Below are 17,794 nucleotides of genomic sequence, written 5' to 3'. Positions count from 1 at the left end.
ATACCAATATTCAATTCACTTAAAAAAAATTGTCCCATTGGGCGATGGTGGTGCATGCCTCTAATCCCAGCACTCAGGAGGCAGAGGCAGATGTATCATTGTGAGTTCAAAGCTGGCCTGGTCTACAAAGCAAATTCCAGGACAGTTAGGGCTGTTAAACAGAGAAACCCTGTCCCCCGCCCCCCGCCAAAAGAAAAGCCCAACAAAACAAAACAAATTGTCCCACCACAAGTTCTATAGTGGAGCATGGAATTTACAAACTCAACTCTGTCTATGGAGGCACCAAAGATACAGACCAAAGTCCCATGCCCATGGGAGACTATTGTCAATGAATTTCAGAAAAGCCCCAGGAATGTGCCTACTCTTCCTGTTGGTCCGTGACTGCTTATAGAATTTTTGGACGTACATTTGTCACTAACAAGAATCGAGATGGGTCCACACTTTGAGTAAAACTGTCTAAGGCATTCCCAGGGCAGTGCTGGCGTCTTTCAGGCCCCACCATTGATGATTCACTCATGGCTTAAAGTTGTAACCAATAACTGTCATATGTCCATCCCTTAAGAAACAACAAGGTAAATTTCTCCAAATATTTATGCATATTTTTTCATCAACGATGCTAGTGCCTTTTGACAAAGCTGCTTTGCTAATTTTCTATATACCCCCCACCAAAAAAAAAAAAATGTAGACTAGTAGAGATGCAGGATTTCATTAGTATTGTGACTAGGTGGGATCCTCAACAGAAGGGAAGCCAGCAGCTTCCACAAAAACCTATTTTGTTTTCTGTAAGGTATGTTTTCACTACCTTACACCTGCAGCTCCCAAACAGCACACAAAGAAGGGTCCCATTATCGTGGCTTCACTATTGATCCCTTCTGCCCGTTATTGTACATTGCTGTAAACTGGCATCATGTGCTGTTCAATCAAAAGGTTTAGGGCAAGGTAACATCCTCCACCCATGTCCTCCACTGCTACTGGTACCTGTGTTGAAAATCTGAAGATTCAATCGTTCAAAGCACAAAAACATGACTCACAACCCACTTATCAAAAATTCTGAAGGGGTAAGACTACAAAAATATAGAAAGAGAGATTGGGAAGCTGAATTAAGTGGACTTTACACGGCAGAGATTCAAAAAGTCCCTTTCTGTGGGAGTCTGGAGTGGAAGAGAATAAAGTCAATTACTGGCTGCAATTAAGAAGTGGATGCATTTAAACTGTAGAGAGCAGTAGCAGTCTTCTCCACACTGCCTAGGAACTCCAAAGATTACCGGGAAGACCGAGAGGAAGATGTGAGCAGGATGCCTCTGATTGGCTGATTCAGAGGAGCTGCGTTCACAGATCTCCTTACTCTAGCTTCCCAGAGTGAATTTATAAGTCACTGATTGTGTATGATTAATGCCGTAATATATTTAGACAAAGAAACTTTTAAAAATACAGCTTGTGTTTGGCTTATGTGAGCAGGAAAAAGGCCCATTCTGAACTGTGCATCTAGCATCAAAACGGCAAAGGCAGTGCTGAAATTTACTTGCCACAGTTTGAATTTACTAGGGCAAAAAAAACGGACAACTCTTTTTGTTCACCTTCAAGATACAGTAAATCTAATTATACTTTTTCTTTTCCTTTTAAATGTTGTTCCTTTTATAATCTTAATAATGTATTTATACCGGCATAAAGTATTATATTATGCTGTACTCTGTGTTTGGGAAACTCATTTTTCTTTATGTATAACAACAAATTGTGACATGTATAAAATATTAATAATCAAAATATCTCAATTTAAAATCAAAGGAAAAGCTGAGGACAATACTAGATTTCTTGTGTTACTTACAAGTGGCCTTATGTTTTTAGATTTTAGTTTCTGAGGCAGTACTTTAGAAAGTAAATATTTATAATTCGATGTAAGTAAGGAACATGCAGTGGCAATCAGATAATTAGAAAAATAGCATCCTGGCTTTCTTTTCATGGACACATGGCTATTTTGAACTGCCCCAAATTTTACATGCCATTTTACTTCAAAAGAGGGAGAGAAAAAGAGTAATTGGATCCAGTGATCTGTCAGATTTTAGGGTGTGTAATTAATCCTGTTACTTTCCAATTTTTCCCTTTTTATAATTTGGCCCCTTCTCTCTTTACTGAAGAACGAACCAGAATTGACACTGGAACTCGTGGCACCTAAGAATGTGTTCTTGGCAGTCCTCACTAGCATTACATCTCTTTACAGGCTTCTGAAAATAAAATAAGAAGTACACTTGTTCACATATGTGAAGACAAAGATTTCTTTAAAATCCCAAGATCAACATCAAATATTTCCGGGAGGAGGGGTGGGTGGAGAATGACAATTTATGTGAGTTCATAGAGCATTGATAGTAAATCTAGAGAATGCAGGCCATTTAGTGCATGAAACATTTGTAACATACTAAGACATATTTATCCTATGTATACTTTGTGTTACAATATTGACTTAGATGAGTCAGTGTACCTATAGGAATTATACTGACCAATGTTCTGAGTATATCTTATCATGAAGATAGTGCCTCTCTGCACACACAGTTCTGATTACAATTCCCAGCATCCTTAAATGACAGCAAAGGATACTTAAATATGTAGATTCATGCATACATGATACTTAAATGTTACTTAGATGTATCAATAGGTAGATTGATATATATTAATATTTATTATACTACTGGTTATTTGTCATTGTGGCTGATGCATTAACATCGGAACGTTTAGACCAAATAGCCAATGAGAGATCTTTTATTGTATTAAACACTCAAGCAATAACCATACTTGTCTGCAAACAATATTCTATTTATGCTTTAAAAATAATACCAAGGTAATTGTTTTTAAATGATGCCACAAAATTATTGGAACTTGCAGAATAAGCCATTTGGGGTTAACCTTGTCACTGTACTGATAGAATTCCAAGCCAGCCTGTGTGATTTGTGGTTTTCCTGAACCTGTGCCACCTTTCACCATTTACCGATTGGAGCTTGCAGGGCTGAGCAGAGGTAACTGGCTCCTGACAGATTTTCTTGAAATGCCAATCCTCTAAAGTTCTGTCGCCTGGCTTGATGTGTGGCAGTTGTTGAGAAATGTCTGTCCTCTTGCTCCAAAAAAAAAGGTCAATAATACAAAGAGAAAACCTTCACAGTTCAGATTGGCAGCCTCATAGGAAAAACATGTCCACTTCCACGCTAATCAAATTTTTCCCCTAACAAGTCCTTTATGGGTGGAATCAAAAGTATTGCTTGCTGTGTTTGTAGAGGGTCCTATCATCTCTCGTGTCTGAAGGGAAGGATCCACTGCAATGAAAAATGATGGCTATGCTAAGCATTGCCAACCACTTAACAGCACTGAGAGGCTGGAAACTGATGTTGATTTATACTTTCTACCAAAGGTTCTAATATGCAAATGAAACCGTATTCTAATACACTCTCTTTGCGAGGAAATTGGTCCTTTATGACTTTCCTATAGAGCTTTACTGTAGGAAGACAGGAACGGCCCGAAGTTATTCATCTGAATGACCTTTTGCAAAAGTCAGCATTAGTCTCTTTGGTAAACAATCTGTTTTAGAGCCCTCCGTAAAAGAAAATCAAATATAGAGATACTATTAGATTTGAAAAAGACAGGAAAGAGCCGACAGCCCAGAGTGAATTCTGACACAGTCTGTGCACTTCTCTTGGCTTTTATCTCATGCATGTACTGTCTGCACCCCTCAACTTCTTGTCTTCTTTCTCCTGAAGCTGGAGAGAAAGGAACTCAGCTTTAGTCCTGCTCTGAGTTAATCTTTCGATTACTAAAACAATCATGTATTTGTTATGACATGAAAAAAAAAAAACAGTTTACAGAGAGAAGTTCAAAATGACAGTAGTAGCCTTAGTTCCCAGAAAGACAATTACGGGAATACAAAGAAACTTGTCCATGTGATAAACTTGTTCTTGAAAAGGGCTTTTTCACGTAAGAAATCTATCTAACATGGTGCTCTTTCCTGTCAATTTTCCCTCTTAGATCACAACAGCATCAGGAAATGAGTTCCTTCTCCAGTCAGATATTGACTTCATCATATTGGATTGGTTCCATGCTATCAAAAATGCAATTGACAGATTGGTATGTATTTGTTTGGGCTGTTACATTTATTAATTAAAATGTAGTCATTTAAATCTTACTGTTCAGGCGTATAACGTTCACACGTCTAAATGGATCCTACAGCTGAGAGATATTAGCTATTTTAAGCTTAATAAAGAACACTGGGAACCTTGCTTGCAGACAGGATTTGTGAGGTAAATGCCATTTAATTTCTCTCCTTCAAAACTGCTGCGTTCTTTTTCTAGAATAACATGGGCATTCATTTATTGGAGGTTGTAAAAGGCACACAAGCGCTTCAAAAGTATTGCATTTTTCCATTTTCCATTTATGTAGTCTCTAATATATATTCTGGAAAGTAAATATCTCTGCATTTATGACTGTACTTACTGTTATAATACCACAGATAAAAATCATTTATGCTTGTTTTTATTATTTCCCAGCTAAGCTAGAATGTTCTTCTCAAGAACGTTAGACACCTAGAACTTCAGGAAGTTGACTTAAATAACACACTCAGAGTATACGTTTTAAAGGCCTCAATTATTTAAAACTGTTTCTTACTAACTTAATTTTAACTCACTATTATTTATAAGAATTATTTGAAAAATGTTTTTGAGAGCTTTTAATAGCTTATAAAATAGAATATATTCAAAATCTTTCATTATATCCTTTTAAGATCAAACTCTACAAATTAAAATAGGCTTTCCATACCATCAACAGAGTCTCCATAAAAAAGAGAGCAAACACACAAATTATTAACTTTAAATATGAAGTATAAGTCCAAAATTTCTGAATTTGAAGGCAGATTCTATTTAGTAGCTGCATGGTTTGGGAAAGGTGGGTTCTTTTCCTTCTGTCTGTTTCCTCAGTATGTGGCGGCCCTGCTGAATGCCTGAGAGGAGTAACTGCGCTGTTGTATGTGGAGTTCTTTGAATAATTCATAGCATTTAGTGAACACTGTTTTGATGTATGAATCAGTGTAAGCATTGTGCTTCGATAGAGGCCAAATCCTCAAAATAATTAACGTATTCCAAAGTCTGGTTACATGTAGCATCAAGACAAAACACGAAACAGTTTAGTGAATGCTTTCTTCCTAGTAAAAGTATTCAAGGTATTGCTTGTTATTTCCAGCCGAAGAATCCGAGTTGCCAGTCCCTGGAGTTGTTCAATCTCCAGAGATCCTCAAGTACTGAACTGCTGAGTCATTGCCACGGTGATAGAAAAGAACAGAAACCAGAGAACAGGAAGTCTTTCAGTGAGTGTTTCCTTTGACTTGCTCGTTTTACCTCTGTCTAAATGCAGTGCTTATGAAATATAAATGCATTAAAATGAGATTTAAGCCAAAGCCAGACTACTTTGCAAGGTTCGCAACCATTTCCTACCTAGGGATTCATGCGCTCGAGGGCAGTCTGGGCATTCTACTCACATCGTTGTTGGTAATGTCTTTTGAGAAAATAATTGTTCCAAGGTCATGGTCTCTGCTTACAGCAAACCTCTGAATCTCTGAGTAATAGCCATGGAGTTCAGATCGGTGATTGATTTTGTGAGTGGGAAATGTCAAGCATCTGGCATGCTGATCATTTGATTTTCATACATTAAAAGACACAAGTGACCACCACAGTTGGCCCAACTAAGCCAACAGCTTATGCAGCAATCCACACTTCCAGAACACCAGGAAGATGTAAAATGTGTGTCCCAGAGTTGACAGGAAATGCGACAGCCGAATGATTATTGGAGTTACACATATTTGGAAGTTCTACTTCCAAAACAATTGAATCTGAAGTGAGAGCAACTTATTCCATTTACATGATGGTCTGCAAAATTTTGTTAAGGCATTCTGCTTCTTTCTCAACAAAAGGAGATTATTAAAACCTGTTACATGTATCTCACTGAGTAAACTTGAGTCCTAGACTTCTGAAAACACATGAAGATATGTTTCATATCAGAGAAACCAGTTTCCCAGTCTTAAAAACTATAGAATCTTCCATGAACCTTCCATCTAGCTACTGTTAGCCATTTTTCTCTGTCTGAAGGTGTATGTAGTTAGATTCTAGCTTTTGAAATTTAAAAACAAGTCAGTAAGCTGAACTTCCAATACACGTAGTGCAAACAAAAATGTGTGGTAGATGATTATATTTGCATATATATATATATATATATCATTAGGAAAGTATGTATATGTGTGGCAACATGTCTTTCAGAGCTGATTAGGATCCACGGTTTTCGAAGTTACAGGAGAAGTTGAGTAGAGATTCCTTTTTGAAAGGAACGCACTGTTGAAGGCTTATACCATAGTTTTCTACAGCTACCCAAGACTGATTGAGCTAGGCATTTGTGTGATGCGGCAGTTGAAGAAGGTTCTCACTGCCTATGCCTACAGAGTACACAGGGAATGGGTAGAGAAACTCAGGAATGTCTTTTAAAAGATTTTATTTAGAGTTAATTTCATTTACATAATGTTTTCCTTTAATTCTTGAGTTTCCCCCCCCTTCATTTCCCATGGGATAAAGTATAAGGTAAGATTACAGCATTAGAATTCAGTTGTAAGTATATGTTTAATGTTAATTACGTAAGTATTTTGTAGTAAACACACAAAGGTCTGTGATGCAGTGATTAGCAGATCTGAAATCTGAGATTTAATTACAGCTGTGGAAGAGAACTTGACTTGTCTCTAAACCCTGAAGCAGTGGGGGAATACATTTGCAGCAGCATGTTTGAGAAACTGAGGCTGACATATTCTGTATTAAATGGTAATTATATTAAAAGTTTTAGAATGATTCTTAGAAAAGAAATTCTATGGAAAGAATCTTCAGTTCTTTGTATTTTCCCTCCCATTGGGAAAGACAATCATTTATTCAGTATGAGAGCAAAGTCATTCTTGTCAAAAGATGGGGAGAAGGCAGGTATTTATTCAAATCAAAATCTCTTTAATTGTACAATGACTTTTAAATTAAAACAGCACTAATATAAGACACTATTTTGTGTTGCAATGAGCCGCTTGTTTGTCCCAGCTGCCTGGTTAGCTTATACTGGAAATAATCACACAGAAACCAGATTATTTAAATCACTGCCTGGCCCATTAGCTCTAGCTTCTTATTGGCTAACTCTTACATATTAATTTAACCCATCTCCATTAATCCGTGTGTCACCACGTGGCAGTGGCTTACCAGCAAAGATTCGGCATGTCTGACTCTGGCAGCGGCTCCATGGTGTCTGTCTGACTCCACCATCTTTCTCCCAGCATATAGCCTAGCTCCCCCCACTCCACCTAGTTCTGTTCTGTCCTTGCCACAGGCTCAAAGCAGTTCAACACATAGATAGAAGGACCTCTCACACAAATTTTATATGTACTGGACCCCTAATGCTGTGCCAAGTGCTTATTTTATACCAACTTATCAATCCTAAGAAACAGTTACCTTTTTTAACCCTTTATTTTAAATGTGTTAGTCAAGACACCTAGAATGATGGTAATGTGTGTAAGACAGTTAAAAGACACATGTCAAACTCAGGCAATCTGTTTTTACAACCTGCTCTTTTAACTGCACTCTGTGGTTAAGTGAACAAATAAACGTTAATCTCTTTCAAACTTGCCCTTGGGTGGACCTTTGCTAAAAAGTAAAAGTGAAATCTATACAAGTCAGCTAACTTAAACCAAGATGCCAGCACTCTTAGATGAATTTTACCACTAAAATAAAAAGTCCATTTAGCCTTTAATGCTAATCATAATTTTCAAAACTATTTCTTGCCCGTGTCTTCTTGGCTGTGTAGAATTTTAAGATTTCTTTCAAGGTAGGATGCAGCAAATCACTGTTTAAACTAAGTTATATCTGATCTTCTGCTTGTACTTATTTTCACTTGAAAGGCATAGTGATTGACCTATTTGCAACATCCTAAATTAGACCACAGGTTTGAAATCAATGAAGCATATTTTCTTTTTGGGCTTTTTTAAAACTTTGAGTAGGAGCTCTCATGTTGTAAAACCCTTCTGAACTAGGTCTTATATCTGAATACCCAAAGTTTAGGTTTCTTAAACCATACATTCTGTTTTAAGTCACTGTCTGGAGATTCGATAATTATGTGGAGTCACATTGACAGTGATTTCACCCTTATTAGTAGTCCAAGCACAAACTCTATTGTCTGTTTGCTGCCTTTGGCTTCCTGTGCCCTTGATGTTCCCATGAGTTTTGTCGCCAAGATTGTAAGCAGAAAAAGCCAGAATTACTTTTTTAAAAAAGGCATGTGAACATCATTAGCAGCTAACAGGTGGTCATTTCTTTGTCCAGTTTTTCCGATTAACATGGGAAAAAAATATGTTCTCCCAATGAATGAAATCAGAAAGTTGAGTTAAAATATACTTTCCTTTAAAAAAATATGATTCCAACCTGCCAACATTATCAAGTACTAATCGGATATTTTAAGATATCAGTTGAGTCTAACAGACAAGAAGCCAGAAAATTCAATGGGAGGGCCAAATCACTGTGAGAAATTCAGGACAGCAGCCTGGGATGAGAGCAGGAGATCAGCTCTCTAGGGAAGGCTGCTATGGATAGTGAAGAGTCAATCAGACACAGTGCTCACAGATTTCTCCAAGAAGAGAGAGAGAGAGAGAGTCTCTCCCACTGATGGAAAAGAGGAAAGGCCCAAATATAATTATGGCATCGTATTACTTGGGAGAGCTTTTTTAACTTTTCCAAGTGTTCCTTTCCAGAACTATAAAAATGGGTCTGATAACATCCTTCTAGGATCATGTGAAAATTTGAAATCAGAGATGTAAATACTTAGTTCACAGCAGGCACTCAATAAATGGGAGCCTCTTTTATTATCCTCCATGTCTCCAAGCAGATGGCACCAAGACGGGTATGAGCCAAGGGTGGTGTCTGATGGAAGGCTGGAGCAGGGCACACACACTCTGCATCCTTCTCCCTGAGGGTACAGGAAATACAGGAGAGGAGCCAGAATTGGATATGGGAGTCATCGCTGCAAACGTCTAAATATGAGCAGCTGGTCCTTCCCCTGGCACCACCCCAGGTGAAAATGGCAGCCAGGGCATTCTTGGGAGCAGCACGTCAGGACCCAGTAGAATGGAGCCAAGAGATGCCCTTGATTACTTAATGCCCAGAAGAGCATGTCATTAAGAAGTCCTGGTTAATGGAAAGCTTCAGCATCCAGCAAGTACTTCAGACAAAGCTCTGATTTATTCCTGTATTCACAGTCATGGAATATGAATGTTGTTTCTTAGCAAATACCACTAAAATGTACACAAAATTCTTGCATTCACTGTCTTTGCTTTCAAATAAAGACAGACAGACAAACAAACAGACAGAAAATGTGGTCCTTCTGTTGTAATCTATCTCATGCCTGTAAGACTGCCAAACTCTAAAATCTACAAGTAGGAAGGATAAATTTTATATAAAACACTTTTAACCTTATAAATGTATGAACTCAAAAATTAACATAAGTTTTAAAAGTCACATGGTAAAGTACTAAAAGGAAATACATTTCTCTTTTGATTTTTTTTAATAAGATAAAAATATGTTTGGGCAAAATCCTAAAAGCATTTCCATGTGGTTTTCTCAGTTTCACATACCTTAATAATGGTTATATACCATAATGAGGTTATAGAAATGAAGACAGACTAAAGATGAATGAGATATTAATACAATGCTGAAAATTAAAAATCTGAAAACCTTTATTGTGCTGTGGAATAATCATTATCAGGCTGAGTGAAATAAGTTTAATAAAAAAGCAGTGATATTTTGTGATAATCTAAGTAATCGTATTTCTCACCAGCAACAGTATGGTGTCATTGTAAAATGGTAGCCTAGATCTTGACCCAATTTACGTTAGGAAATCATATATAGGGAGCAAATCACCTTGGACTCTCTGAAGCCATTTACAGTGGCATTTTTAAGGAGCCGTTCATTCTGAGCTAGCCAAACCCCTGGCCCTGAGAACTGGGACTTTTCAGCTGCACCATTATCATCCAGCTTGCTTCCTACTCTCTCAGACCTACAAAATTTACAAGCAAGGAGGGTTTCAGAACGGTTCTAACTAGAAATCATGAACCCTGCACACCATAGAAGCTGCAGTAAAGTGTAGCACAGCTAAACCAGGATAAAGAGTACGGTACAGAGAAGTCAAAGCCCGGAAGAAAAGATTTAGTAGCATGTCAGAAAACGAGTCTTCAGCAAGACAAGCTATGGATATAATAGTAGAATACGTCTGGTATTGTCCCAACAACTAACTTACAGGGTCTAGGTGGCAAATACACAGTTTGTTAGATGCTATCTTTTTCATCTTTTCTGTTTGCATTTTAATGTTTCTCAACTAAAAACTGGAAAGTTAGATATTAGGCATTTCTATAATTCAGTAAAAGAATAGCCACACGTTTGAACTGCAATATGAATACTTTTAAAAAAAGATCTAATTTTCTTTATGATTAATATTAAGACTCTTGGAAAACAACCTTGATAATCTACTGTTTTCCAACTCTTCCCCCAAACCAGTATTTTTTATCCTTATGACCTTTATGGCCTTTCTAGTAAGTATATAATTAAGAAACCTTGTAATATATTTGTTATTAATCCAAATTGAAAATTCATACTATTTTCTGAGATAAACATGTAATTAGCAGTTGTTTGAGATACACACTGAGAAGCCTGTCCTGGAGACTCATAAAAATACATATTGTAAAGGTTCTCTTATTATGAATTTTATATGAAACCACATAACCCTGCCAATGCTTACAAATAATAAGATGAATAAGCCATCTGCTAAGAAAGAAAAAACAATGTTAAACTCTCAGAGATAAATCAAATATAGTTAAGAAGAAAAATAAAAATCTTACCAAAAAAAGAACCTCATAATATTTGCATAGATTACTGTGAGTTATCATTACATTGAAAAGTTGGAAGGATAAAGCTTCTTTATTAAGTACTATGGTAACTTACCTTACTTCTTCCCCCTGATACCAAAAATAAATAAATAAAAGAATGTTTCTCCTGGCAACAATTTTATTCAATACCACTTGAAGAAAACTATTGAATAAAAATATTTTTAAAATGAATGATTTTAGTTATTTAAAGACTATCTGTTCGTTGATCATTTTCCAGGGATTAAGGGGCTTGCTCTTTGTTGAACATATTTCAGATGACTTAAAACATGTACATTAAAATGCTATTGAGGCTTGTGTTTAAATTCAGAAAAGGAAAACATTAAAGATTAAATACATACTTGCTAAGCAGACATGTGAATGCATTTGTCCAAACACTGTTATTCACGAAAATCAGATAACTATGCCAGGTATCTGTGTAACCTTGACTATCTCTTCTGCTCTGTGTTTTCACGATAGCTAGCAGCAATCTCAACTTTTGTAGAACCCATAGATTGTAATTTCCTCAAAACATTTAGTTCCCTATGAATCATTAGATACGAGGAATTAGTTATGAGCTGAGCAAAGCAAGCTCTGATGAATCTCTTCTTTAACATCTAAGGGCTGATCTTACCCTCTGCCCGTTGGGCATCCACAGCCATGCATCTTGAAGCATGAGCTATTCTCCTGTCCATGTAAGCCTTTGAGTCCTCCATCACTAGATCACCCCATCTTCCTCCTGACCCTGGCAGTAACACTGTGACCATATTTCTCCTTAGATGAACCGCAGTTAATCAATTTCTGATTTCATTAGGTCAAGGGGTGACTTTCTTTCAATAATAGGCCAAATTCAGAGGGCTCTTTTCCCTACTCCCCAGCATTATTTCATAACCGCTAGTACACTGTTGTGATTATAAACAAAAGAAAATAATATTCTTTGAACTTCTCTAAAAGTTTTATCCTTTCTGCTCCATGACAGAGAATTAAGTACATGTTAACCTTTTGTTATGAAGTTAAGCATAGGGTATTCGGTATTCGTTCATTATTGTCAACTAAATTTTAAGTGCCATTTCTAAGCATGATATTTGAAAATTTTTACATTCTCAGCTTTCTGTGTTGAGAAAACACTGTTTTAGATGCAAAAGATCACTTACTCTTTCTATACTCAAGACCCATGTGGTCCACCCACTCCCTTTGTTTATAGACCACAGAAACTAAAAGAATGTAACTTTCTTTTTAAGGTATTTTGTTGGATGTCAGAATGGGTTCCCTGACATGTTTGGAGAAGTACTCATTGTAAGCATTGAATCTTCAGTGTGTTCTTAGGAAAATAGCTTGTTTTTTTTGTTACTCAGAGTATATCCCCCATCCATTAAGGAAAATCAGATACAACTTCTATCAGCCAATATGAAATAAATCTGAGAATAACAGATATACCTCTTGAAATTTATTTTTTAAAAAGTGACCTATAACATCAAGTTTATTTCTTTTCTTAGAGAAATGGTTTATGGATATTTTGATTGCTTAAATAATAACTAAAGGCAACATCCCTATTCTTTAACTCTTGCTGAAAATAGATGTATCCTATTGAACACAAAATTAATTGGCTTCAAACTGGAGACAAATTGTGAGATGACTATAAGAAAATGTAAGACTAAAATTTTCCTGTGGGAAATAATCACGGTGGCACACACTTATAATCTTAGCACTCAGGAGGTACTTGCTAGAGGATCAGAAGTTCAAGGACATTCTCTGTTACAGATTATGTTCAAGGTCACCTTTAGAAAACAAGGAAGGAAAAGAAACAAAAGCATCCTTCTTTCAGACATAGTGTTTTCCAAAGTCCAAAACTGAGCTCAAAGAGTCAAAGCAGTTTCTCTTCCTCTTTCCTTCTCCTCTATCTACTTCCTGTATCGCTTTTCAAATATTTCTACTCAAACTAGAATAATGGACAGACATAATTCCACTAGAACACTCTAAACAGTTCCTCATTGTCTGCCTGCCCCTTCTTCTCAAGGGTCCCCCCCCCAAATCTGTGTCCCTCATATTCTTTTCCAGAGAAATGAGCTAAAGACCTGGATCCTCAGCTCAGCCTGTTGACATCATCTTAAGCCTACTCCCACACACATACGCATACTGAGATAACATCTCCTACATCTGAGTTCAGGTCACCATCTCTCAACTTTCTATTTTAACATTCCGTTGTGTTTTAAAGAATTGTGGTGATTCATACCCATTCTTGATGCTTTTTTTATGGGCACTGATTTTAATTTTTTAACATTATATTTGAGTCTACAAAATAAAATGGTGTTTTTAATGTAGGAAAGTTAAAGTTTTGATAATTTTTGAAATCTATGAAGATAATTCTCTTGTCTGTTCATAGAAATCCAACTTAAAACAAGAGCTACAGAAATTCTGACCCTCATCACACTCTTTAAAAGCTGGGTGGAATTATATAAGAAGTAAGGGTATAAGAGTGAAAAGTTTGAGTACCTTTGATTTGGTTTGGTTTTGTAGGTGAGAAAAGGTTTTTTTTGACTTATATTTCCAGGTCGTAATCCATCTTTGAAGGAAGTCAGAACAGGGACTCAAGCAGGAACTTGCAACAGAAACTACTGAGTAACACTCGTTGCTAGTTCATCCTCGGCTTATGCTTAGCTAGTTTTCTTATACATTCGAAGATAACCTGCTCAGCACATAACATGGGCTAGAATCTCCATCAATAAACAATAAAGACACTAACAGACTTGCCTATAGATCAGTCTGATCTGGTTAGCGTTTCGATTAAGACTCCCTTCTCGAATGACTCTAGGGTGTGTCAAATTGACGATTCTGGCTAACTGGGACAGATGATAATACACTGGCTTTTCAACTTTATGTACTTGAGTGTCATTCTTAATTCAAGATACACAACTATGTGATTTACATACATTGTTTTAAATATCCTAAAATTGATCTGTTCTTTAACTATAATAGATATTTCAATGTAATTATTAAATAACACAAAGGAAAATTTGAATATGATGTAAATATATGCACTAAATGTAAAAGTAATGTAAAAATCAGAGTTTAAGTATATATAAGGTATTTGTAAATTTTATGTTGTCATATAAATACTTGATATAATACTTACGATGAGTGAATTTTCAAGTAAAGTATCCCCAATTTTGTTTATTATAAATTTATCAGTTTCTACATCATCAGGGGCTTTACTTTTAAAGAAAACTTACTCTCTTTCTCCCACTGTTTCTCAGTTGCCAAAGGCCACTTAAGCAGTGGTGGGACTTGGGGTCTGCTTCCCCACTCCATGCTGGAGTTAAGCCTGGCATTTTTGAACTTGTGCGGGTCTTGTGTAGGCAGTCTCCATTGCTGTGAATCCATGTGTGCAGCTGTCCTCTTGTGTCCAGAGAAAAACCCATTTCCTTTGGTCAACCACCAACTCTAGCTCTTACACTCTTTCTTCTTCCTCCTCCACGACTGTCCCGAAGAATTCAGGGAGGTTGTTTAACATAGATATTAAGTTTAGGGTTAAGTATTCCAGAGTCTTTTACTCTGTGCACCTTGACCAGTCCCTGTGTTAATTTTCTATGTGGCACAAAGCAGCTTTTCCTATGATGGTTGACAGATACACCCATCAACGGGAACTAATGATAAAACCTTATGTCATTTTAGTGTTATGTCCATTTAACAGAGTAATAACTGTAATTCCTCCCTCTGGGGTGCATAAGTTATGTAACAACTTTCTTCATCCTGATAAGGGTTCCAGGTCTGTGTTTCAACCTATAGAGGTGGTCTTAACTCCCGCAAGAAAGTAGTTGGTTACTCTCATGATGTTTATGCCACTATTGTGCGTAACTGGGCATGTCTTGCAAGGCCAACCATTGCTGTAGAATTCACAGCTGGTTAAGGTTAGTGATTCCGTTTTTCCTCTTGGAATATTCACAACATCTTTCAGTGCTATGGAGGCTATCCAGTGGTTCTGAAGCTTCCAGTTCATTGCCAGCTCGGTTTCTTCATGTGTGTGGTATCTTCAGCAATAGGGTCTGACAGTCAAGTTTGGCAATAGCCTGTTTGGAGGGTCTTTGGGGTCTTCTTGCCAACAACTCCAAAGAGGTAACCCATTCCTCTTTTTTGTGTTTTGCATTTGTTATCTTCTTGTGTCTAGTAGAAGCATTGTTGTCTTGTGACAGGATAATTCCACTTAAAATCTTTTTATAATGTTTGTGTATATATTTTAGGAAGCTTCTACAGTGGTAGGTTTCCATATGATTTTTTGAAATGTCTTTAGTATTACATTTTTCTATAAAATAAGTGCAGAATAAGCAAATGCATAATCTGTCAAAGATTTAATTTTTAACATACTTCCATTAGTCAGTGAACCTGGAATATCACATATACTCTTATTTATTATTTTCTGTTTCCTTAAGGGATTTGGTGTACCATTGGGAATAATGTCTTTCAAATGCGTGGACTTTAATTATCTTATAAGGAGTTACACGAAAGTCTCTAAATGTCTTATTTCAAGAAAGACAATTCTGTTGACCAACTATCAAACATACCTGGACACCTACCATGTGCCCTGTATCCAAGATACCATTCTATATGAGTGAGATAACCTATCTGACCATGGCATTCATCATTTACTTAAACCAGAATCACCCTGACCCACAAGGCCTGAGTGCCAAAGGGAAATACGTGATGACCTTCTGAAGCTTACCTCTCCGCATCCCAGATTTTGAGAAAGCAGTCTGGAGCACTGACATATTCGTGTTAAAAACAAAGTGAAGAAGAAAATTACTGAGCAAATGAGGGGAGAGTCCCAAAGAAAGCAACAATTTGATGTTCACATAGTAAAGGGAAAGGTTGAAGGATAGAGCCCTCCTTGAAGGGTGAAGTACTGTGGGTCCTTCTGGAAGTCACTCCCCCACAAAAAAAAAATATGTTTGTATTCAGAGAACAAGCACTTGAAACCTGTACACAAAAGTAGCACATAGAAGAAAATTGTCTGAGTACAGGAAGCAGAGGGCCCTCAGATTTGCTGCTGCTGTGAGGCTGTGAGAGCCTTTCAAATGCAGAAGAGAGAATAATAGGGAAATAATACGAATACATATTAGAGTAGAAATCAGAGAGCCCGAGAATGCAGGCGGATTTTAGAGATTTCTGAACATACAGCGTATAAAAATATTGGGGAAACAACAACTGTAAGTCTGGTTAGTAAGCAAGAATGAACTATTTGGCCAAGGGCTTACATGGACATTGTAGTACTGAAAGCAATATTAATAAAGTGCTACATTTTAGGCAAAAGTGACTAACAGGTCTGGTTTTTTAAAGTAACCATTTCTACAGAGGAGAGAAAACAATGAAAGATCAGAGGTAAGAAAATACTGCAGCAGACCAAGTAACAGATGCTGCAGGCCCAAGCTAGCAGTGGGAACAGAGACAGACTCCAAAGATTTCTGAGGTGGCAGGTTTTCCTGGAACATATTGGAAGGATTCTTGACAGTTCCAAAAATTCCATTTCTTCTGTGTCTTCAAAAATATAAGATGGAAAGTTAAGCAGACTCTGTCTCTAACCACTGGCTTTCAGAGTCTATATAGTCTATAGTCTTGACACACAAAATGTGGCCAAGGGACCAACGACAATCTTATCAGCTGGAGCTTGTTCATAGGAAAGACTGGATTCCCAAGACCCAACCCAAACTCACTGAGCAGAGAGGAAATTTCTCAACAAATCGTTATTTTTGGTTTATTTATGTGTGTTGCAAAAGTCTGTGGGTACCCAAGAAAGCCAGACAGGACATCAGAGACCCTGGAAATGAATATTCAGGTAGTTGTGAGTCACCTGAAGTGGGTGCCGTGAACTGAACTCTACTGGAAAAGCCACAAACTCCGTAATTACCAGGAGATTGCATTTTAATAGGTAAGATATAGACATAGTAAAGTTTGATAAATACTTTACCGCATCACACAAAACTGACTCCCTAAATCAGTTTGCAATAGGCCAGAGTCAAAGCACTTTGGAGCCTGTCTAATCTAGCCTGCACAGGGCTGTTGAGTTGGCCATTTCCTGACAATGCATGGTTTGAGATGGTAAATATTCATTTTGTCTCATCACTCCCTTCTAATTCGTGGTATCACATGAATTTTGACAGAGTCAAGAGCTACTCTTCCTGTGTCCATTTGCCTGCACTAGAGCCATCACTATAGCCTGAACATTGAAATGGCAGGACAAAGGGCAGCAGCAATACACACAAAAGCGATTCTAAGATTAAATCAAATTCATCAAAAAAAAAAAACCAATAATAAACCATTCATAAGCAAGTCCTTGAGATATTCCACGAATTTCCAGGAATTCCACTAATTCCACATGCAGAATGGATCCGAAATTCTGTTTATCCTTCATCTTCCACACAAATCCTGTTCAGAGAATGTTGGTTTCCACACGCATCCTCTGGAAGGTAATCCACTTCTCCAAGGGCAAGAATAATATTTGATTCCGTAGGTTACTTAATTTTTGCAGTGTTCTTGAGTACTTTAATCACTACCCATCAACCTTTCAGGTTAGATATCTTAATCTGGATGACTCACAGCTCAGTTGCTGTATTACTACCTAGAGCTAGCTTATTAGCATTTCAGTGATGCCTGCCAAAACAACCAAGGCTCAACAAGCTATACTTAAGTTAAGTTGTTTGGAAAAGGTGCAAGGAAAACAAAAATAGACTCACATTTGAGTTTCCATAAACAGAGTGAGCAAACTTAGAATGAGGCCTGTTTAAGCCTTCTAGTAGCGAATGATTTCATCTCTAGGAAAAAAAAAAAAACTGATGGCGATTATTTCGG

General features: G+C 37.1%; 1 protein-coding gene across 1 annotated transcript in view; it reads left to right on the top strand.

The window, feature by feature from the left end:
* Arhgap15 (Rho GTPase activating protein 15) overlaps positions 1-17,794 on the top strand; it is a 591,259-nt gene that overhangs the window by 298,402 nt on the left and 275,063 nt on the right. The window contains exons 7-8 of the mRNA XM_050140010.1: positions 4,009-4,107; positions 5,215-5,338. Of these exons, the coding sequence (XP_049995967.1) occupies positions 4,009-4,107; positions 5,215-5,338 (223 nt within the window). The remainder of the gene's footprint in view (positions 1-4,008; positions 4,108-5,214; positions 5,339-17,794) is intronic.

The sequence above is a fragment of the Alexandromys fortis genome, unplaced genomic scaffold (genome assembly GCF_014885135.2).
Source record: "Alexandromys fortis isolate MF-2015 unplaced genomic scaffold, M_Fortis_MF-2015_v1.1 scaffold_33, whole genome shotgun sequence".
NCBI classification, from domain to species: Eukaryota; Metazoa; Chordata; class Mammalia; order Rodentia; family Cricetidae; genus Alexandromys; species Alexandromys fortis.
Note: the sequence above shows the minus strand (reverse complement) of the source record. Positions and strands in the feature narration are given on the sequence as shown.